The sequence below is a fragment of the Pelodiscus sinensis genome, chromosome 13 (genome assembly GCF_052426305.1).
Source record: "Pelodiscus sinensis isolate ZL-2025 chromosome 13, ASM5242630v1, whole genome shotgun sequence".
Classification (NCBI taxonomy): domain Eukaryota; kingdom Metazoa; phylum Chordata; order Testudines; family Trionychidae; genus Pelodiscus; species Pelodiscus sinensis.
In genome coordinates, this window is record NC_143064.1 from 34,693,385 (window position 1) to 34,716,309 (window position 22,925).

Below are 22,925 nucleotides of genomic sequence, written 5' to 3' on the forward strand. Positions count from 1 at the left end.
CTAAATCTTCAGGTTATTGTGTTTATCTTGCAGCATAAACAATCCCTGAATTTCCAATGTAAAAAATAAGGTGGAAAATAGCGTTTTGTTTTGTTTTTTAAAGCACACACACAAAGAAACCCATCAACTTTGCAGGCCTTCCCTTGTAATTCTGAAAAACACAATAGAGGACATAAGCTCACTTCCCTACCCACACTTTGCCATCTTTTCATAAATAATCACACCACCTAACTAATCTAATCTTGGTTCTCTCATGTGAACAGATCTTCAACTTGAATGGTGATATTATAAAGCATACACATCTCTGGAGACTAAACCCAATGATTTTTATAGAGCAGTGGTCTCCAATCTTTTTACACCCAAGGTCACTTTTTGAATGTCAGGGCAAGCCAAGATCTACCCCATCCTTTCCCAAGTCCCTACCCCCTTCCTTGAGGCCCTGCCTCTCTGTTCCCCTCCTCTCCATCATTTGCTGTCCCCAGTCCTTACTCACTCTCACTGGGTTGAGACAGGAGGTGCTCTGGGGTGGGAATGAGGGATTTGGGTGTGGGGAAGGGGTGAGAGGGAATTTGGGTGCAACGGGAGGTAGAGAAGGGGATGCTATGCTCAGGGAGGGGACCCCAGGCTGGAAAGTGTTAGGGTCAGGTAGAGGGGTTGGGGTGCTGAGCCAGCCGCAGGCTTGTGGATGTGAGGGTGCAGGAGTGTGGGTTGGGATATATAAGGGAATCAGGGAAGAGGTTTGCAGTGTGTGGATGGTTCAGGAGTGTTGTGGCATAAGACTGGAGTTGCTGGGGGGTGCAGGAGATTGGGGATGTGAGAGGCTCAGGACAGAGGAGTTCCAGTGTATGATAGGCTCAGTTTTGAGGGTCTATGGTACAGGAATATTATGATGTTGCATCCAGATGGGGCTTGGTCCCAACTGTGGGCTTGTTGGCCAGGCTTCATTTTAAAATAAAATATTATGTCAAACACAAAATGTGTCAGTATTGTCTTTATTTATGAGAGGGGCGGGAAACAGGTTTTGAGTCGGGGTCACTGACCCACAGAAAAGTCAGTTGGGGCCACACAAGTGAGAAGCCAAAAAACAACAGCTCTAAAACCCCCCAAGCCTCGCTAATGTGCCCTCTACAGAGACACCTCACTCCCGTGGCACTCCAGCCCCAGGCCAGATTAACTCTTCTGGGGTTCCAGGATTAGTGGAATTTGTGGGCCCCTCTACAATCCGAGGTGGGGCCAAAAAGGAGAGATCCAGTGTGCGGGACAGGGCTACCAGTGAGTGGAACAGGAATGAGGGTGCAGAATCTGGGTGAAAAATAGGTTATAGGAGCAAGCTGGGGGTAGGTGTCTGACCAGGAGGGAGGGGGCAGGAGCAGGGTGCTGGTGGGTGTCTGGCCATAAGGCAAAGACAGGGTGATGGATAGTGTCTGGGCAGGGTGCTGGATGGGGTCTGGGCAGGGGGCAGGGTGTTGGTGGGGGGTGGGTCTGGCCAGGGGGCAGGAGCAGGGTGCTGGTGGGGGCCTGGAAATGGGGCAGGAGCAGGGTGCTGTATGGTGTCTGGCCAGGGGGAAGGGTGCTGGTGGGGGCTGGGGCAGGATACTTGTTGGGGTCTGGCCAAGGGGAGGGGATGAGGACAGCTCAGCTGCGTGCCAGGTCCAGGGTCTCAGGAAGAAATGCGGGCTGCTTTTCCCCTCTCCAAAAAGCTGGGTATGTCGCCCCGCCGATGACTTTCTTCCCCCTGCTGCCTTCCTGTGTGGGGAGAGGGCTGGGGGACAGGGAGGAGTCGTCATCCTGGGACTGCGCCAGCTCCAACTTCTCAGGTAGCGCGGGCTGTCATGGGGAACGGAGGGAGAAGGCATGTGCTTCTTGAGAAGTTGGAGCTGGTGCAGTCCCGGGACTCTTACTCCCCCTGCTCCCTCCCCCCGCCAGCAGGAAGGCAGCAGGGGGAAGGAAGTCACTGGCGGGGCGACAGACCCAGCTTTTTGAGGGAGAGGAAAAGCAGACCTGGCACGCAGCTGCGGGACTTCCCCTCCACGCTGCAGGAAGCCGGCGCTAACCTCCATTTTTGCAGGAGGTAGCATCAGCGCAGGCTCCTTCTTGGAGGTTGAGGGGAATAAGGAGGGGCAGAACGCCTCGCAATCGATTGGTCGTACCCCCGCAATCAACCAGTTGAGTGTGCTCGATGGGTTGGTGGCCACGGTTGTAGAGTTTGAACGCCAGCTTATAAGTCTAAGTGGCAAACAAACAGATCCACTATGCTACTAAAGATAAACGTGTATTGTTTTTATAGTTCAATTGTCCCTTTTATAATGCAGAGATGCAGCCAAATTTTTTCCTCATTTTTCTCAGCTTATAGAAATATCAAGTTCTGACTTTCTCATTTCACAGGGGACTTCAGTATTTTAGCACCTGGTAAGTGACATCATAGCTCTCGCAGGTTGGGGTGGCGGGGGAGCAGTCAGATGAGCATACAGCTCCAGGAAGGTTGTTTTATGCATCCTAGAGTTCTGTTGCCTCTGGTCTTCATCCCACACTTGCATGACAGTGCAATCCCACCACTCAGTGCTGGTTTCCCTGGCCCAGAAATGACGATCTACTCAGTACAACTGCTCTGTGTGTGCCAAATGCCATGACAGATTGCTGTTGTCTATGTACACACACAGTTCCCTCTGAGTGTTCTTACTCTTTCAGTAATTTCAAGATGGTCTCTGCAGCTACGTGTGAGGTCCCAATGACAGAGTATGTGAGAAAAGTGCAGGATCCATTTTTTCTTGCTGCAGATGCTGGCAGAAAATGGCAGTTGGTAAAAGGATGCCAGAAGCCCCTGAACAAAGTGGTGCTTGACAGGCTATTTTGTATGGTTGTAGGATGTCCTGTGCTCTATACTGTGGCTTGTGTTCTGGACAGTGTTGCCAGAGGCTGTGGAATATGGACCCATACTGCATTTGCTCCCACTGTGAAAGGGAAGCTAAAAATATGGACAATCTGTCAACAACGGGAGCAAGTGAAAACATGCTTTAACAACATTTTTGTTTGGCAACCTCCACATGTTGACATTAATTTCTGCAACAAAACTGTTTTTCCTATATCAGAGGTTAGATTACAATTCAGAATCTATTTTACTTATCTATTTTTAAAAAAATGCAGGACAATAATTAGTAAAACTGTATGACATGTGAAAGCCTGAGCAATTTGTAGTGGCATTCTACTTTACAGAACACCAAACACTAAAAGTGATACAATTTACATGAAAATCCAGGATTATAACTGGAAAGCAGGGTCTTGGTTATCATGTATTTGTTACTTACCTGTCATGTTTAAGAAATGCTGAACAGTTATTTTTTCTGTATAGTTAAAATAAATTATGAAAATAAGTGAAACTGGTGTGATTATACTGTGTTATTTTGACAAACTATGCATAATTTTGTATTTCTGGTGCAGAATTCCCCCAGGAATAATGATATAATATCTTATGAGATAAATGATATAAAACAGTATGTGGTCCCAACTGCAAATGGATGTGAGGACTATATCTACATCATCTGCTCTCTCCAGAGACTCTTCTGAGAGAGTTTATAGAAACAATGCTGGTACTGTGTTTTCAGATATTCCCTTTTCAAATAACAAAGCAGACCACAGAAGCTTATGAAATAGTAGGTACATGGTACTGGAATAAGATGAGGATGAGTGCAATTATTCTTTTTCCTATTGACAGCAGCAAACTGTTATAGATTATTTTCCTCAAGCATAATCAGATAATTGCGCAATAGAAGACTGATTCAAACAAGTATTTTAATAATTTGTTTTCATAAGTGATGAAAGAAAAAGTCAAAATACATCTGTTTTGTACTTACAGGTGTTTCTCATGCATGTCATGGTTGAAGAGCACAATTCAATGATTCGAATTGCTGGCAGTCCTAATTCCTCTGGTGGCACTGTCAAAATTGAAATCTAACAGAGATAAACATAACATTCTGAATATCAGATTAGTCAAAGAAGCAATTTGATCTTTATTTTCATTATTCTACGTTATTAAAGGGGCAACTTGAAACACGGTTAACAGACTATTGAGTACTTATATAAAAATGCCTACTGCCATAACATATGAAAGTGGGAACAAATCTTTAAGCGCCCAAAAAAGGGGAAAAGCCCAATAAATACTTATACTGTCATCGTATGTAACTATTTTAATAGCTACACAGCATATAATATTGAGCATGTATTACAGATTTAACATTAAATATACACTTGTGAAATCTTATTCAAAGTTGATGTTATTGACTATCAAGTTTCAAAATATCCATATTTTCTAAAATAAGATAGTTTGACTTGATTTCCACAAATGTTTTAAAAAGTTCATATTTGAGTATTTATATGGTCTCAAAGAGCTGCTACAGACTTGTGGGTAAATAAGTATGCAGTCTATCAACACCACAAATATGTATTTATCCAATAGACTTAGAAAGCTCCAGAGAAGCAGTTATTGTCAACTCCCATAAACACAGCATATGAAAGACTGATTTCCTTTTATTAACTTCTTTAAAAATTTATAAACAAAAATCTGTTAAAGTACGGTAACATGAAGGATCAGACGTCCCACAAAATCAAGGCAAATCCCAGTTAAGGTAAAAAATAATTGATGACACATAATATTACTTTCATGTAGTTTTATTTTCTTGTGTACTCCTAAGACTCCTTTGGAGGAAGAAATCTATGAGCTCAATCCTAACCTTATTCACATGTATAGTGCCACTGAAGAGAGACTATTTTTGCTAGAAAAGTCTGTGGAACAAGATGTATATTAATACAAAAACCTACACTTTTTCCACACAGAATTTAAGAAACCTAAGTATTTTCTTGCCACTACCAATATTAACAACAGAATCCTTTTACTGTGCCACTGGTTCATGAGGATGTAAATAAGTGTAATAGACAAGTGTCTAGTGGAATCTTGATTCTATGTGGGCAGCTGTTGGTTGCAAGAGGAGTTGGAAGAACCGGGAGTCTATGAAGTAACATGCATACAAAATAATGATGTAGAGAAAGACTATAGGAAATTCAATTCTCCCCCTCTCATAACAGAACATGTGAACATTTAACTTAATTTAAGGATAAAGAAATGCTTTAACCACACAAATCTCAGAGGGTTAGCTGTGTTAGTCTGTATCTGTAAAAACGAAGAGTTCTATAGGGATGTTAGATAGCATGTAATTGAATAGTCATGTAACTGCATCAAATTTTAGCAGTTACATGACTATTCAATAGTCCCTGGAGGCGGGGCCGGCAGCCAGTGTGCTCCCCTGCCACCCCGTGTTGCTGTCTCTCTATCAAAGGCAGCAGCATGGGATGGCGGATGGGAGCCACTCCGTGAGTGGAGCCAGTTTAAAAACCAGCTTCCAACGCAGACTGGCTCCCACCTGCTGCCTGTGCTGCTGCCTCTGGTACCACAGGCAACAGGATGGAGCATCCCTGTCTGCGGGGGGGGCCCCGAGCTCCCCGAAGACAGAAGTTGCTTGGTGACAGCAGCCCCTGTCTGTGGGAGCTCAGACCCCCACAGATAGGGGCTGCTGCCATGGAGCAGCATCTGTCCATAGCAAGCCCAGGCTTACTGCAGAGGTTGCTCTGTGGGATGGTGGAGCAGCCTCTGTCTTTGAGGAGCTTGCACCCCCATGGACAGGGGCTGCTGCCATGGCACAGCTTCTGTTTGTGGTAAGTCTGAGCCCACCACAGACAGAGGTTGCTTCATGGCAGCCTCTCCTGCCCTCCCACATCCGTGCTGCTGCTTCTGATAGAGGCAGCAGCATGGGGGCAGGGGAGAAGGCAGGTGGTACCATGGAGCCGGTGCTGGAGAGAGCCGGGTTTTAAGCTGGATCCTCCCAACTCTCCGCTGCTGCCTCTGTAGGACGCAGCAGAGCCTGGGGGGAGCAGGCGGGTTCGTGGAGCCAGTTCTTGTGGGAAGCTGACTTAAAGCTAGCTCCTCAGAGTCACCATCTCCCACACCGTCTTACTGCCTCTGATAGAGAGGCAGCTGGGGTTCTGTGTGTGAAATGTGTGTAATCAACAGGATCAACCTATAAGTCTTCGCTTATCGGTTAGTTGGGTATTCGACTATACTATGACATCCCTAGAACCCTATGGCACCTTAAAGACTAAGGGTATGTCTACACTTGCCCCCTAGTACAGACATTGCACAAGGAGTAACAGTTAATTCGAGGGAAGGGTTTTGGCTCAGACTACCTCGTCTACATTCGGCAATTTAATTTGGGCGACTGGCATTTTAAAATGGCGACTGGCCGCGAATATGCTAATCAAGCACGGGATATTTAAATCCCATGCTTCATTAGCAACTTTGGTATGCTTCATTTGCCTCCCTAGTCCTAACTACGGGGCAAGTGTAGACATACCCTAACAGATTTATTTGGGCATAAGTTTCCATGGGTAAAACACACTTCGTCTAATAGACTCCTCTTTGTTGTAACCACGCAATAGATAGGCTAACTGTAAATTCCACAAAGAATATGGCAAGATCTAAAGGTCTGTATATTTATATGGATAATAAAAATATCTGAGTTATAATGGTCAACATTTAAAAGTTTTGGAGGGGATGTAAAGAAACGTTCATGGCTAATCATTATTATGGATTGGAATGAGACTTCCCTGCAAGTTGTACTTTGGGTTGAGAACTTTACAGCACCTGATTTGAACTCAATAGATTATGCTATTTAAAGTGTATGTTCCCCCTTCAACAATTAAACTCCTACAGCTGATTCAGCCTCACTGAGCTCAGACTTGGAAGCTATTCACTCGCAGCATGGCTGTTCAGGTTCAGCCCGGTGCCTGAACTCTGGGAGGGTCACAGAGGCTGGATTGCTGAACAAGCCCAACCATCTGCACTGCCATCAAAAAGCCCTGCAGCCCGAGCCCTATGAGCCCAAGGCTAACAAAGGCTAGCTGTAGTTGTCCTACTGCAGTGCAGATACATATCCTCAGTGAATGGATAACAAAAGGATAACAACTGTACCGTGGACTATGCTAGTTTCCTCAAATAAACACATATAAATGCCCCTCCTGGCCTAGAGGAATATCACCTAGGGAAAATTTTGAAATTTAGTTTCAATTCTGATTCAATCCATGGTATTTTTGCGACTACCAACAGACACAAAAATATCCCAATCCTATTGCTAGCTAGCAGTTTTCCATTTTCACTGATTTTATGTTTAATTTGCAATTTTAAGGAGAAAAAATGGGATTAAGACAATATCAATAGAACTAACTAATCGGAAAGTTACATTCAAATAGAAGCAAACATACAAATTAATTGTTCACAGAAGTTTAATGTGTTCATATACAACTCCTTAAAGAGATTACTAATACAGAATTAATATATATACCTGCTGGTCTGAATCTGTCTTTAGTATGGATTGATCTGTAATGAGCACTGCTCTGGAGATCTGCCTACAATTAAATAAAGCAATTATGGTACTTCACAAAACAGCTATTTGAATTCAGGCCTTTTAAAAATACACATCACTAATTACATATTTCTTATTATGAAATAGCCAACTTCAATAACCTCAGTTAATGCATTATAACAATTGACCAAAATAAAAGCACAAATATGAGTAAAAGGCTATAAGACCAGGGCTTGAGCTTCTATTACATGGATAAAAACATTTATTTGAAAATCAGAATGTTATTACAGAACCCTTTATTTCAGTGACTCTACAATATTCTGGTTATACACTAACTAGCATTTTGAAGCAAATTTTACATTTTTATGAATAAGTACATATATTACTGACACATTTCATATGCATTCAGTGGGAAAAATGAAATGATCTTGAGTAACAAAGTTTTAGAAACATGCAACCATCATATAAATTACCACAAAGAATTACATTGCTTCGATGAATCATATTTAATGCCATAAAACTCCATATTTGAGACATTTAAATTTATAGCTCTTTCTGCAGCATCTGCCACAAGCTTCCTGGCTCTTGTGCTGCTTGTCACACTGGTCAGCAACAAAAGTATATCAAGCAAAAATGGTACAAGAATAATGTTACTTTTAAATAGAGCACTGGCAGCCCCCAGCAGCAATCTTCCAACAGACTATTTGAGAGGGAGAGAGAGAGAGAAGGGAGGGAAATAATGCAACAAAATCACTATCACTAAGGCTGTGGCTAGTATTGGTACAGTTCTCCCAGTGGCTGCCAGCATTATATGAAGATGCGAGCTAAACCAGAGAAAAATCTCAAAAGGAGGAATGACTGCAACTACATTGTAATTAGGGAAAAAAACACTACCTAAAAAAGGAAGAAACAACAAACAGTCATTTTTAAGTTTGTAGAGAAAACTATTGGTGCGTGGCTTGAAAGAGTGACTCCACATGGGCATTATTGCCTCAAGCTATATTGCTAATCATTTTTCTGTCTTTTCACTATAAATCCATGTGTACCTGTACAGAAATACAGAGATATACACAGATATACGTGCACAGTTGCAAAGTCAACGTCACAAAAGTTAGGAAATGCTAAAAGTTAACTTTATCCATGGAACACTGGAGTTATATGCAGGTATGGAGGCCTATTTGCATTGAGTTCATTACAGAATTATTATATTCATATTATCGTAAACATATTGTAATATATAACTCCAATGCCTACAACTTAGTTTACATTTTCTGATTAAGTCTGCTAACATACACACGTGCACGCTGAGGTAGTCACATGAACGCATGCTTCTTCTACAAGAGCTCTGCATCATGCATTGCACAGGCTAGAGTGTGCTTAGTGAATAAGACATTCAATATTTGTTTTTATATTCAAAGTATGCCTCTATCCTTTATTTACTGTACATCTCCCAAATCCAACATGAAACAAAGGATAATTACTTTTTCTTATCTCCTTTACTATAATATTAATTACTATAATATGTGAGTCTAACACATTACTAAATTTATCTTCATACCACCTCTATGAGATTGGGATGGGTTTCACAAATGAAAAACTGAAGCTTAGGGAAATTAAAGCCAGAATTTGAACCCCTCCCCCCCCCACACACACCTTCCCAGCCACTTGCAGTATGCTGAAGACAAGGTATCCAATTTGAGAAATGTTGGGCCTGATTTTCCAGAGTTCATGGCAGGGCCGATTGAAAACCTTCAAATAAATATCTCCCCACTCAGAAAATGGTGTTTTGTCTGCACTGTAATTTTACCTAGGGAAATGTAGATTTTTGGAAGAATTTTCCATTGGGAAAATTAAAACAAAAGTGAAGTACCGTGGCAGCTTGGCCACAAGGAGAGACCACAGCATGCAACGGGACAGGAACAAGGTCCAAAGGAGAAATACGAGCATAAAAGACTATAATTCCAATGAAGCATCGTGACAGTTCTGTCAGATGCAATGATTAATATTAACTTAAAACATGTCTGAGATGAAAATAAATCTCAAAGTACTGATATTTCCTGTAGAGAAGCCTTTTTTTTTAAAAAAAAATCAAGTCTTGTACTTAGCATTTTTCAGGGGTCCCTGGCATACATCTCTCCCGGTATGTCTACACTAGCTCGTTAATTCGAGCTAGGTAGACAAATGAGGCGACCGGAGTTGCAAATGAAACCCGGGATTTAAATATTCTGAGCTTTATTTGCATATCCCCGTCTGGTCGCCATTTTGAAATTTCACTAGCCCAAACTCACTGCTGTGCGGTTACACGCAGCAGTGAAACGTTAATTTGAACTAAGTCCTTAGTTTGAATTAACTGTTACTCCTCATTCCACGAGGAGTAACATTCCTCGTGTCATTCCATGAAGAGTAACAGTTAATTCAAACTAAGGACTTAGTTCAAATTAACGTTTCACTGCCGTGTGTAGCTGCGCGGCAGTGAGTTCAGGCTAGTGAAATTTCAAAATGGTGACCGGACGGGAACATGCAAATAAAGTCCGGGATATATAAATCCTGGGCTTCATTTGTAACTCCAGTCGCCTCATTTGCCTACCTAGCTCGAATTAACGAGCTAGTGTAGACATACCTCCCTTATTTGTCATTTCAAGTATCTGTCACTGATCAATAGCATGTTCTCATTCACATGGGTCCTGATCTGCATACCCTGTGCATCACTTTCCTGTGAGTGATTAGCACCTAATGGCAGCCAGCATTCCCCACCCCCCAGCACCTCCTGTCCACCATGGCAAGCTATTCAGTGATATGCAAGTCGCACTGTGAGGGAGGGAAAGAAATGGGGACAGGGTGCCCTTGGAGGAGGGGGTAAAATAGATAGGAACAGGCAGGAGAGGTGAAGGGGACAGAAAGAGGCAGGGCAGGCCATAATTTCTTATGGAGAAAAATTCCCTGGTATCCATTCTTTTGGTATTTGTTGTTCTTTTCAAGAATGCAGACCCAATATACACAAGAAGCTATAACTTTCATCATCAGCACAGAAAAAAAGTGATGATTTTCAACCCTTATCCAAATCTGAATAGAAGCCGCTCTTAACCAAGTAATATCCCCCTGTCAAATACTAATTTCCTACTGTATGAACAGAAATCTTAGATTTTAATACAAATCTTTCAGAAAAAAATTACAATGAAAATACTAAGGGAGCTAAGTATAGGGTGCATAGTGCCCTCTTTACTATGCACACGCAAGAAAAAAAGCCACACAGAGGATTAGGCTATGTTACCATGAAGCTGCTCTCTACACCAATCTGTAACATTTCATTTGCAACATATTTTATATATTGTACTTTTTAAAAATAACACTACTTAATCTTTTTGCACATTATTTACCTGTAGCACATATTTGTGCATGTTTTCTCTGAAAAGTAGCTATCTTCTACCACAAAATACTTAGCACTTATTCTTTGCCCAAAGTGATCTATCATTGCTTTACATCTGTAAAAGAAGATACAATATGAAGAGATTAATTTCACAATATAACTTATATAAGTAATTTGTTCTGTTCATGTAGTTGAACATTATTTGAGGGATTCAATTGAGTTTCCAACACAGTAATAAATGCCATGAATTTTACCTGCAAACAGCTAGAAATTACTCAACACAAATCTGATTACTTATAAAATGACCTTATAAAAGAAACACATAATATAGTGCATGCAACTCTTCGTTCTAAATTATACCATAAATACTATTAGAACACAAACAAAAATAATGTATCGCATCACTAATTCTGGCTCTTTACAGCAATTGCTGAGGGTTTATATTGCTTGCCTATATAGAACCTCCAGTTCCTACTCTTACCATGAGTGCAATGCCATATCACCATGGTATGTTTTCCATTGGTACCATTTATCAAAGTAAGGCTGAGGGATGTAAAATCCTGTTTAAAATGTTAACCAGTTAAACCAGCCCGCCGTGTCTCAACATGGGCAGAGGGCTGATGGAGCAGCTCCCTGCCTAAGGTATGGTGGGCCAGGCAGGGCCTGCCGTGTCATGCCGTGGGTGGATGGCTGCTTCGGCCCCACCAGATGCCGGAAAGGTAGCGCTTACCGGCTAACCGGTTCCCTTTTACATCCCTAGCAAGGACAATTTTACTGTAGGAATAAAACTTTAATGACAAGTTAGAAAGAAAGTTAGTTTGACTAATGTAAAGGAGTAGCCTTGAGAAAAGGGTACTGGGGTAGTGGGAAGGGACAAACTGAGTGATCCAAGTGATCTTTTCTGGTCCTATTGTCTGTGATTCCACAAAGCACTTATGATTTAATCCTTTAGCTGGCAAAACACAATATATCATATTGTTCTAAGAGCAGCACAATGATCATGGTAGATAACAGTCTTGAAGACAAATTTGCTTCAGGCACATATTTGAAAATCTAATATTAAGAATTTCTCTAAGGTCTTCTGTACACTAGTAGCAGCATGCAGGATACATAGAGATTTATCAGCTGGGTCCACACTGTGATGTGTACATACAGCAGTGACAAGTTCTTGTGGGGGAAAGCAGCAGGATAATACAGGCAGTCCCCGGGTTACGTACAAGATAGGGACTGTAGGTTTGTTCTTAAGTTGAATTTGTATGTAAGTCGGAACTGGTACATATTTTGGGGGACGGACGGGGAGCTGGAGTTAGGTGGAAAAGACCCTGATTCTCATACAACTTCCTTATTCTAAGAAAAACACATCCTGTTTTGATATGAAGGTTTTTTTTGGTTGATATTTTAATTAAAAATTGATCATAAGTTTCAGTGTTTCATTCTATATCCAAATCTTCCTTTTGGGGTACCTGAAAGATCCCAGTTATTCATTTAATAGTCAGAATCTTTGTTTTTTATAACTAAAAAAAGTTTATTCAATGCATATTACTGTTCCAAATAGAATTTGCTACAGATGGTTCAGTGAAATGGGTATTAAGTGTAATCAATAGTCATTGGAGAGCAGTGAAATATTGATACAATCAAAGCTGTTGTTGTATTCTGCTGAGCAGAAAATGGAAATCCCTTCCTGTGAAGTGTGTGTGTGAATTTATCCACAGGATTAATTTTAAAGAAAAATTCTGTGTTGGGAACAGGAGTGGGTCCCACAGGTGGGACCTCATTGTCCACGCACCCACTTTGCAACCAGACCCATCCCCTCAGGGCTTACCCTGCTCCGCTCCTGCCAGGGTGTGGGGTTGGGGCTTATCCCCTCTTCCCTTCTCTCCTGCTCCTCCCCATTCTTGCCCACCCACAAAACTGGGTAATTTTTCAGCTTCACCTCTGCCAGGCTGGAAGGGACTTGTTAATTTCACGTGACGCTAACAAGATACTTGCAGCTCTAGTGCTGTTGCTTCCAAGGTGGGGACTGTAACACAATGGGTCTCACTGCCTGCTGCTCCTGCTGTTCCCTAGGAAATTAATTTTTCCGCTCTGGAGTGCCCCCTTTTGGCTGGTGTCTTCTTCCCCCCAGCAGACCCGCGTCCTCCGCAGCGAGAAAAGCTGCTCTGCGTCTCCCTGGTCTGCTGCAGGAGGGGGTGCCCCCCGTGCCACCGGAGGCGGCGACAGTGGGGGAAGCTCCCCGCACTAGGTGCACCCCCCCCGTTTGTAACTAGGGATCCAACGTAAGTCGGATTGATGTAACCCGGGGACTGCCTGTACACTGCTAAAAACAGCAATATGGATGGGGGAGGTACCGCTTGGGCACATACGATGCCTGTACTCATCTGAGCACTGCCTTGCAGTTTACACTGCTTTTTATTGCTATGTCACCAGGGTTTGCAGTGTATGTACTCTACAGTGCACTGTACTACATATGGATATAGAAAGAATTAAGCAGCCCAGCATTTAGACTATCATATTGTCTCTTATCTCTACATTCAGAGCACAGCATAATAAGCTTTGATGTTAGGTGTTGCATGTACATACTACTATAACATAAAAATAATGAAAAATTTAATTTACAAAAAAGACCTAGAGCACATCGGTAGATGAAACAGATTTAGCCTCTATGACATAAGCTCTACCTATCTTTTTGTGAAATCCTTCCACACTAGTTATTTTCTAGGAAACTTCATTGATATTAGTCTCCAAATCACTCATTTACTAAGTAAAAAAACAGATGCTATCAAAAAAAATTGTGATACTACTGTCTGGCACTATCTGAGGGTATAGCAATTTTTCATATCTGATGTCAAAGTATAATGCAACAAAATCATGTTTCTGTACTTATCAGGGCCAAAAACTGAGTGCAAAATCCAAAATATGTAACAAGAATAGTGGCGCAGGAAGCTAAAATAGTGGGGAATATGTGCTGAAGTTTAGCTATTTTATTGAAATATTACACAAGTGGAGTAAAAGGATCTCAAAGTATTGGAAATTACAGGTTGAACTTCTCTAGTCCGGCACCTTTGGGACCTGACCGGTGTTTGTAACAATATTTTGTTCTTTAATTGCTGAGTGTAACTATTTTTTAAGTTTGGATTTTTTTTTTTATAAGCAACGTCCATTGACATACATGTTCGGTAGCTTTCCTTGTGCTCTTTACCAAGCATAGCAAGGGTAATGCAGGAGAACAGTTCTTCAGTTATTTTAGTGCTGCATGGGCAATAATTAGAATTGCCACTACTGACATGGTTTGAAGCCACATTATGTTTCATTGTTTGTATTTTCTCAAAGCTGAGAAGTCGAATACACTATCCAAGACTACAATTTCAAAGAATATTCTTCTTAATGATTGCTGTTATTAGCTCAGCTTTAAGCAGGATGTGCATTCAACAGTTTTTTCCTTCCTATCTTTCTACCCTCTCCCTTCAATATTACAAAGATCTTTAAGGTTTCATCCTGGATTCTCAAAAGGATTGTTAAGGTTTTCTATAATGTCAGATCACTTTTTGTATAGAAAATTCAAAAGTTTGATGAAATAGTATTGGTCTGATGTGCAAAACATCTCCTACTCAGCAGAGTGAAGCCTTTCTGAATTGGCTACCCAAATGACAGAAATCAGTTGCCTCAATGGAGCATATTTTGGAATGTGATCAACATAAGAAGTGATCACCTCTAATGTCATTAGCTCACAGACATTACCTCCCCTCCTCATCCCCCCTCTGTTCTGAAATTTGATTTGTCCTTTTTATATGTGTTCGCTTTTTTTGATTGTATCCCTTTGGTATATATGGTCATGCCAATTTTTTTCCACAATTTGATCTGAGGAAGTGGGTCTGGCCCACAAAAGCTCAACACCTAATAAACCATCTTGTTAGTCTTTAAAGGGCTACATAGTCCTGTTTTTTGTATCAACGTAAGAGAATCCCTAACAGGGTTCACTCTTGTACATGGTTAAATATTCTTTGATATTATGCCACTTTGTTTGTATTAGCGACGAGGAGTCCTGTGGCACCTTATAGACTAACTGAAGTGTAGGAGCATAAGCTTTCGTGGGCAAAGACCCACTTCGTCAGATGCAATTACTTATCTACCAACAAAATATCCGATTACAAATTAAGAATAAATACTTTTATTTAGTTATCAGTCACTTTCACACAGTAATCTAACCTGAACATCTCACAAAAGATGAAATCCTAAGGAGTTGGTAGTGTTGGTATTGTCTTCAATGGCACAAGGATTTAATCCCTATATTTTATGTAGCGCTTGAAATGAGTGACAGAAGAGAAATACAGGTAGAATAGACTCACGATTTAGTTGGAATGGTAGCAAAAACTAAGTGGCAGCAAGTGTACAAGAGACTGATAAAATCTATTAATGCTAATTTCATAATTATATGTCATTTCCATACTACCCATCTAACATTCTAACTCAATCTAAATTCAGCAACTTCCATGCACATTATAGCCATTTAATTTAAAAATAAATATTAAATATCTAAAACTAGCTTAATATTTTTCTTATCGCATTTAAACATGAAATACCACACACATAAACTGTAAATCATGCAACTCAACATGTATTTCATTTGTTACTTTAATTTTTTTAAATGTGATCATTCTAAAGTGCTCATTTAAATACTGCTAATAAACAAGTAAGTTAAGCTGGCACTATTCATATCCGCTTATAATCTTTTTTATTGTTTATGAACAAGTATCCCACATTCCCCCAAACATTCTGGAGGGGAAAGGTTCATTAAATGTCATCACTCAAAGCCAGCAAAAGCAACTATATAGCCTTTTTATTTTCCTGCTAAGTGTTGTTCTCTCTTTTACTCAGGAATAGCTATCAAGTCATATGTCTGATAAAATTTTAAACAGAAAAGAGATATTAAAAGAAGAAAGAAGCACAATGAGTTTATACTTCACTTTAAAGAATAATCATGAGAAGATTTCTGTCAAGTGCTGCTACCCAATAAGAAAACATTTATGCACTGACATTATCAGGTCTCTGTCATCTGATATGCGTTGGGACAATGAATCATATAGAGCCCTCCATTGACCTTCTTTCAATGTGCCTAGATAAAAGGATGAAAATTAGAAGCCATATCCTTGCAATGCCATGAGTTATAAATGTACTTTATAGGGCTCATTATCCAAACTAATGGACTAAGGGCGACATCCTTGAAATGGACTTACCAGCACTGACAAAGCCAGTATGCAATATTTCAGGAAAGATATGTAAATTACAGTGTTTGCTATTTCTTTTTATTATAGAAATATAAATTTTAATTTGTCACATCTCTTCAGGTTTGGGACAGAATTATTTTAGTAGAAACACATTTAAAGTAGACTCAACTTAAAATGTTAGCAATTATTTTTAATGGAGCCATACTTCAAATATACTTGATGTAAATTAAAATACCTTAAATCTTACCAAGTTAAGCCAAATGAACAATCTCTATTTAGTATACAGGAATTAAAAGCAAAAAGATAATGAAAGGTTAATAGTAATGAAATTCGCTTTTCATTTCTTTTAGTGCAAACACCATGATGCTCTTTCAAGTTCATTCATGTGACAGGGTCACAACAGAAGGCTATAAAAAAGTAGTCCTATTCAATTCTGGGAGGTGAGCCTCCCAGACTATGGGGAGGGTCCACAGAGCCCAGCACACCAATTGATTACTGGGGACAAAGAAAAAATAGGGATGGGTTTGGAGGTCATAGGGTCAAAACAATGTAGCCGAATGTGGACAACAAACAGAGAACCCAGATAGCACCCACTGCCCCTCGAAGGTCTCAAGAGAGCTAGCAGACGCCACCCAGTGGAACTCTACCAGGATGCGTGAATGGATACAGGAGCAGAAATAGGTCCCACAGTCGCAGGCCCCTCCCTCAGTCAACCTCTGCTCCCTGGTCTTGTGTGGCGGTGCGTCGGGGATCCCCCCGATCCTGCACCCTATCTCCAGCAAGATGAGAGTCCGCCAGCAAGTAGAATAGAGAGGGTTTATTGCTTTTCCAGGATACAGCACAGCATAGATGTGATGTGGACATAAGGAGTTAGAAGCTGGCAGCTCAGCACTCTGCTTAGTCTGTTCTCTTCATGGTTTTCCAGCTAAAAATTGCCCAGATCACAGGGCCTGCCCCCCGGCCAGGTGGCCATCTCCGTCTCCCTTCCTTTGTCTCTCCCCCTGGGAAGAGCAGTGCTATCTGCAAAGGCTGGGACTAGATGTCTGGGCCAATACACATGTGGGCGAATCAGTGGGAATCACACATCACAGCGTGGGGAAACCCCGGGTTACAGAGCAGAAAGCACTCCCACTATGCCACATCTTGTAGATTACCATCTTGGCTATAGTCAGGAGGAGGTTAAGGAGGAGGTCCTGCAACTTTGTGGAGCCACGGATGGGATATGCATAAATTAATAGGTGAGGGGAGAAGTGCAGCCAAAACCTCAACTAGAGGTTCTGGAAGAGCCAAAAAAGGGGCTGTAACCTGGCACACTCAAGATAAACATGCGCCAGGGACTCCCTCATGCCATAGAAGGGGCAAGTGTTGGGAACAGGAGTGAAATACACCAAGTACACACCCGTGCTCACAGCACTGTGGAGGATTCTCCAGCTGATGTTCCCAGCGGGCCGCGGAACCAAAGGTGGAGTAAAGACTGGCCCACCAGGGCTACCCACCATGTTGGTGGTAAGTGGTCCTGCCACTTGGTATCTGTGCAGGACATGAGGGTGGGGAAGTGAAGAATGTGAAGCATGAGTGTGTACAGGTGACTCTTTGGTGCGGTTCGAAAGGGGACCGGCTGCACGATAAAAGGAGGACCCTGCTCTCCAAGGACTCAGCTCAGACACTAGCAAGGTCAGGACCAAGGACATCCCACAACACACGGTAGAACTCCATGGTCAGCCCGACCATGCTCATGAACTTATTGGTGGTCATGAGACGGAGGGCTTCTGAGAACTCGACCAGAGAGAGAAAGGCAGCTCTCAGCAGTCCCAGTCACCCAGGCTGACGGTTGGGAGATCATTCCAGAGATCTCTATGGGTGTTGGTGTCAGTCAGATCCAGAAAGAAAAGGGAGGCATAGAAAGGCTCGAGCCCTCTCGCACATCTCCACCAGATCCATGGGGAGGAGCATGCCGTCCTCTGCCAGAAGTTTTTTAGCCCTCCTCTTTGTCTACAGGGCATAGAAGAAGTGAGTATCGTGATTCAGCTCCTGGAGTAAATGGATGCAAGAACGAACAAAGGCACCCCGGGCCCGAAGGTGGTCGACAGCCCTGAGTTCCTTCCGCTTCTCCTGGTACTTTCCACAGAGGGATGGATCTCCAGGGCAAGTGGCCAGACACCTCTCTAGATCTAAAACCTCCTGTTCCTATTGCTGCATCCTGCCGCCGGCTGGTCCCCAGGGTGTAGTCACTGCAGAAGAGCCACATGCACACTTTCCCCACATCCCACCACTGCTGTGCCAAGGGAAAGGTGCACTGCTGCCCATGCCAGGCCAGCCAGGACTCCCAGAAAGACGCTATGAAGCCCACATCCTCCAGCAAGCTATTGTTGAAATGCCAGTAGGTAGGCCCCACTCCTTCCGAGGAGAGAGAGGCTGTCACGGCCACCAAGTGGTAGCCCGAGAACAGGGCTGGCCAAATCCTAGAAGAGTGGGCCTGAGAAAGGTGATAACGAGAAATATAAATGCAGTCCAATCAAGAGTGAAATGACCATTGACCCACCACCCAGACAAAGGTGAATGCCAAATGACAAAGGAAAGTACCAGGAGCAGGGTCCCTTTCCGGGTGGTGGTCACACCAGACGACCACCAGGGAGTATTGCTCTATTATCTCCCTGAGGATGTCTGCGGTGGCCTGGCACTGCTCGGTCCCTGTGAAGTCCCGTTCCTCGAGGGTGCAACTGAAACCCCAACTCAGGACCAGGCACTCACGAGGATTCAGAGAGCCGAGGAAGGCCGATGCCTGCTGAAGAAGCGGAGCCTCTCCAGGCCGGACGTCCGGGCTTAGATGTTAACAAGATTTAATGTCCGCCCCTCCACACAAACCCAGAGGTGCAGCAGGCAAACGTGCACAACTCAGCAGTCCCCAGAAACTCAGGCTGTAGGTTCGGGGAGAACAGGGGCACCACTCGGGATTCACGGGCTGACAGATAGCTGAAACAGAACCTGTCCCCTCACTCCAGCTGCCGGCTAGCCTCGGCAGCTGGAAAAGTGTGGGTCTCCTGTAGAAAAAGGCAGAGTACCCCACCTCCTGAAGGAAAGAGAGCATCTAACACCTGCAGAGACCTAGCCTACAGCACCAGGTGTTCAGAGCGGCAAGGATGAACAGCAGCATTGAGAGGGCTGGGAAAGATCCTCGCTGGCAGGTATGTGGGCAGTCCCTATTGGGCACTGCAGAAAACTGACTGTACCTAAATGTAAGCAGGGCATCACAAAAGCTGTGGGTCTGCCAGTAGGCTGCAGCCTCCTGCCGCCCAGTCCCTTTACACACCCCTAAAATGGCCCTTATGGTCCAGAGGATGGGATGGAAGTCTCCTCAGTGCTGAAGGGCGAGAGCCACTTTGTTCTTGAAAGACATCCATGGCTCCAAGGGTATGTCTACACTACCCTCCTATTTCGAACTAGGAGGGTAATGTAGGCATACTGCACTTGCAAATGAAGCCCGGGATTTGAATTTCCCGGACTTCATTTGCATAAGCGGGGCGCCGCCATTTTTAAAACCCCGCTCGTTCGACCCCCGTGCAGCGTGGCTACATGGGGCACGAACTAGGTAGTTCGAACTAGGCTTCCTAGTTCGAACTACCGCTACTCCTCATTCCATGAGGAGTAACGGTAGTTCGAACTAGGAAGCCTAATTCGAACTACCTAGTTCGTGCCCCGTGTAGCTGCGCTGCACGGGGTTCGAACGAGCGGGGTTTTAAAAATGGCGGCGCCCCGCTTATGCAAATGAAGCCCAGGAAATTCAAATCCCGGGCTTCATTTGCAAGTGCGGTATGCATACATTACCCCGCTAGTTCGAACTAGCGGGGTAGTGTAGACATACCCCAAGAAACCACACATCTCGCCCTTCAGCACATTGGGCGTTGGGGCCTCAGGCCCCCTAACATCTTCTGGCCAGATCCCCTATGGGCCCTGCGACTAACAGGAAAGCTGGGAACCTGAAATTCCTGACAGTAACGGCAGTGGCAGTGGGAGAATAGCCCCAGATGTGCTGGGAGCGGGAGAAACAAAAAACGCCTCGTGGGAGCCAATGCCTGAACTAAAAGTATCAACAGGAGGAAGTGAAACTGTGTATTGGGGGAGGGTAACTAGGAAAGAAAGGGAGGCTTAGGTGCCAAACAAGAGAAAATGGGAGCATGGGCACACAGGAAAAAGATGGGGAGGAGGCAGTGGAGAGAGAGGGCCTGCTGCTAAAAGGGGGGGAGAGGGCAGCTAGACATTGAGGATGGGGAGAGGACAAGTGTGCCAGCAGGCACCTAAGTTGCAACCCCCCAGTACCTGCTGCAGGGCCCAGCAGAGCAAAAGGGGGAGGAGGTCAAGCAGTGGGGCCAAGAATGGAAAAAGGCCCCTGCAGCAACTGAGGCTAGGGAGGAAGCAGCAGTATTGGTGGCAGCAGCAGCAGAAATACAGCATAGGGAAACCGGGGGGAGGTGATCCACACCCCACTCTCAGCGCCCCACAAGAGCTGCACTAGCCACAACCTAGGGACCGAGATGGAGAGTGGGCCTCTTACAAACTGCTTACAGCACCTCCACCACAGAGCAAGCTGTGGGGAGAAAGGACCATAGGAGCTGCCCTAAAGCAGCCCTCTTACCTCCTCTGCCTCAGGGGGAGCAGCAGCAGGAGTGGTGGAGTCCAGGCCTTCAGCACTAAAGAGGATAGAGTCTGGGTAGAACCCCACGAAGTTGTAAGAGGAGATCCTCCCTACTTCCCCGCCCAGAGGTAGGGCAGCAGAGGCTCCTACTCATCCCCAGATCCAGCAGCCTCAACAGGTAGCTGAGGTGAGGGGGGAGGAAGTTGCCTGCAAACCACAGGAGAGAAGAAAAAGAGGGGGCCTGTTCCAGAATGAAAAACAGCCAAGGCCTGCCTGCCACAGCAGCAGCCCCCTCACCCCACACATTCCTCCTGAAGAAGTGAGGGGTGCAAGGGCAGAAGACAAGAGTAAGGATTGACAGGGACAGAGCAGAAGGCTATAAGAAAGTTGTGGAGAGGCAATATACAGGTATAAGTCTCAGACTGAGGAGATCTCTGTTCCCAGAGTAAGAGGGCAGGACTGGTTTAGAACCAGCAGAGGCAATCACGGGCAGTGGACACCGGGGGCTAATTGACCAGGCCTGCAGAGTCAGGCCACCTTAGGCTAATTAGGACACCTGGGGGTAAATAAGAAAACCAGTTCAGACTGGCTATAAAAGAAGCTTTGCCTACAGTTGGGGCATACGAGTAGCTGAGAGGACAGAGAAGGATGTTGCTGGGAGTAGGAGGAAAGGCGACAACTGAACACAAGGCGGACAAACCAGAGAGAAGGAAAGTGCTAGGGAAGGTGTGGGGAAGTAGCCCACAGGTCTTGGAGCTGTCTTATAGCAGGTTTTGGGGATTCACACAGGCAGCTACTATTACAGGGCTGTGGGCTGTTCCCTCTCAACACCCACCTCCACATTTCCACTTGGAGAAAAGGACTGTGGAGTTTATTTTCCATTTTGCTATACGTTGGCCAATGATTAAAAGAGCTCAGCAAACAGCAAACTAAAGCTCTTGGTGTGGTGCCTAAATCTATGGGGTGCTGTGAGCTTCTGAAACAAGAAAATCCGCCAGGAAGCGCAGGACCCACCAAGTTTTCATAGGAGCTTTGCCACATTAACCAACACCAGAGTTATGTCAAGTTCTAGCAACATGGTATCTTTTAAGTAATTAAACCCTTTTAAAAATTGGTGATTCATATTAAATTACCTATGTATGTAATTTTTAGCTTTTTTCTTCCTTTCTTTGCTTATGTTTAATTGAAGCAGAAATACTTATTTATACTACACCTTTTCAAACAAAGATACATAGCTACAGTGAAAAACCTCTTAGTTGCATTATTCAAGCCTTGGAAGAACTATGACAAAAAGATTTTAGCTTTCTTCTGTTCATATTATTATGATGGTTTATATATGACAAACTACATGTAAAGGGCTATATTTAACAATTATATAATAGAATGGCTTTCTTGAATGTAATAGGTGGACAATAATCTAGTGAAGATAGAATTTTATTGGGTACTATTGCTCTTTATCGACCCTCCACTGATAAGCTGTATGTTACATATGCTTCAGAAAAGGCGGGTAGTGGCTTGAGAACTTGTTTTAGTGACAGAGAGGCTCCTCCATGTGTATCCTTAAACCAGTATGACAAACAGGATCAACTTTGCTATTCATATCAACTTTCTGAGCTGTTGGCCATGTCACATGATAGCCAACCAGCTAATAAAAGCACTTTATTACACTTCAATGCCAAATCCATTTTATTCTTTGTTCTTTGAATGACCACTTTGCTGGTGGCAACTTGGAGTAACTTGTAGTGGGTAAACACAACATCTCTTGAACGGCTTGTATCAAGTACAATGTTTCTCAAAGTGGTCCGCTACCAGGTCGCTTCGCTTTGTTTACTTAACAGCTCTGCAGCCATGGAGCCTCATGGTTCCCATGGGCTGCGGTTCGCCATTTGCAGCCAAGGGGAGCTACGGGAAGCAGAAGTCCAAGTCACACTGCTTCCCGTGGTTCCACTTGGCTGCAAATGGCAGCCCATGGGAGCAACAAGGCTCTGTGGCCATGTAGCCGGTGAAGTAAAGAAACTGGAGCGACCCGGTAGCAGCTCTCTCAGAGTGGTCCATGGACCACTTTGAGAATCACTGATCTATTACAAAATCTACCAGAAACAGATTACTATCTCTCTAGTGCATGACTACAATAGGATAAGACACAGAGAACATTAACGAAATAGTTGGAAAACAGAGATTTGAGAATGATTTTTAAAAATTCATTATACAAAAAAAGTGTCTTCCCTAAATTATACATTATAACATAGGAATAAAACATGAATCCTGTTGGTTGGATCTAGCCTCTGTGG

General features: G+C 43.5%; 1 protein-coding gene across 3 annotated transcripts in view; it reads right to left on the minus strand.

The window, feature by feature from the left end:
- The window catches only part of CHM (CHM Rab escort protein), a 232,771-nt gene that overhangs the window by 52,957 nt on the left and 156,889 nt on the right, over nucleotides 1-22,925 (minus strand). For 2 of the 3 annotated variants that reach the window (XM_075940753.2, XM_075940752.2), the window contains 3 exons: nucleotides 10,787-10,891; nucleotides 7,389-7,452; nucleotides 3,852-3,948 (listed from right to left, as the gene is read on the minus strand). In XM_075940753.2, coding sequence (XP_075796868.2) covers nucleotides 3,852-3,948; nucleotides 7,389-7,452; nucleotides 10,787-10,891 — 266 coding nt within the window. Of the gene's footprint in view, nucleotides 1-1,858; nucleotides 2,966-3,851; nucleotides 3,949-7,388; nucleotides 7,453-10,786; nucleotides 10,892-22,925 lie in introns of those variants that run through there. The other variant, XM_075940754.2, reaches the window with a different exon arrangement.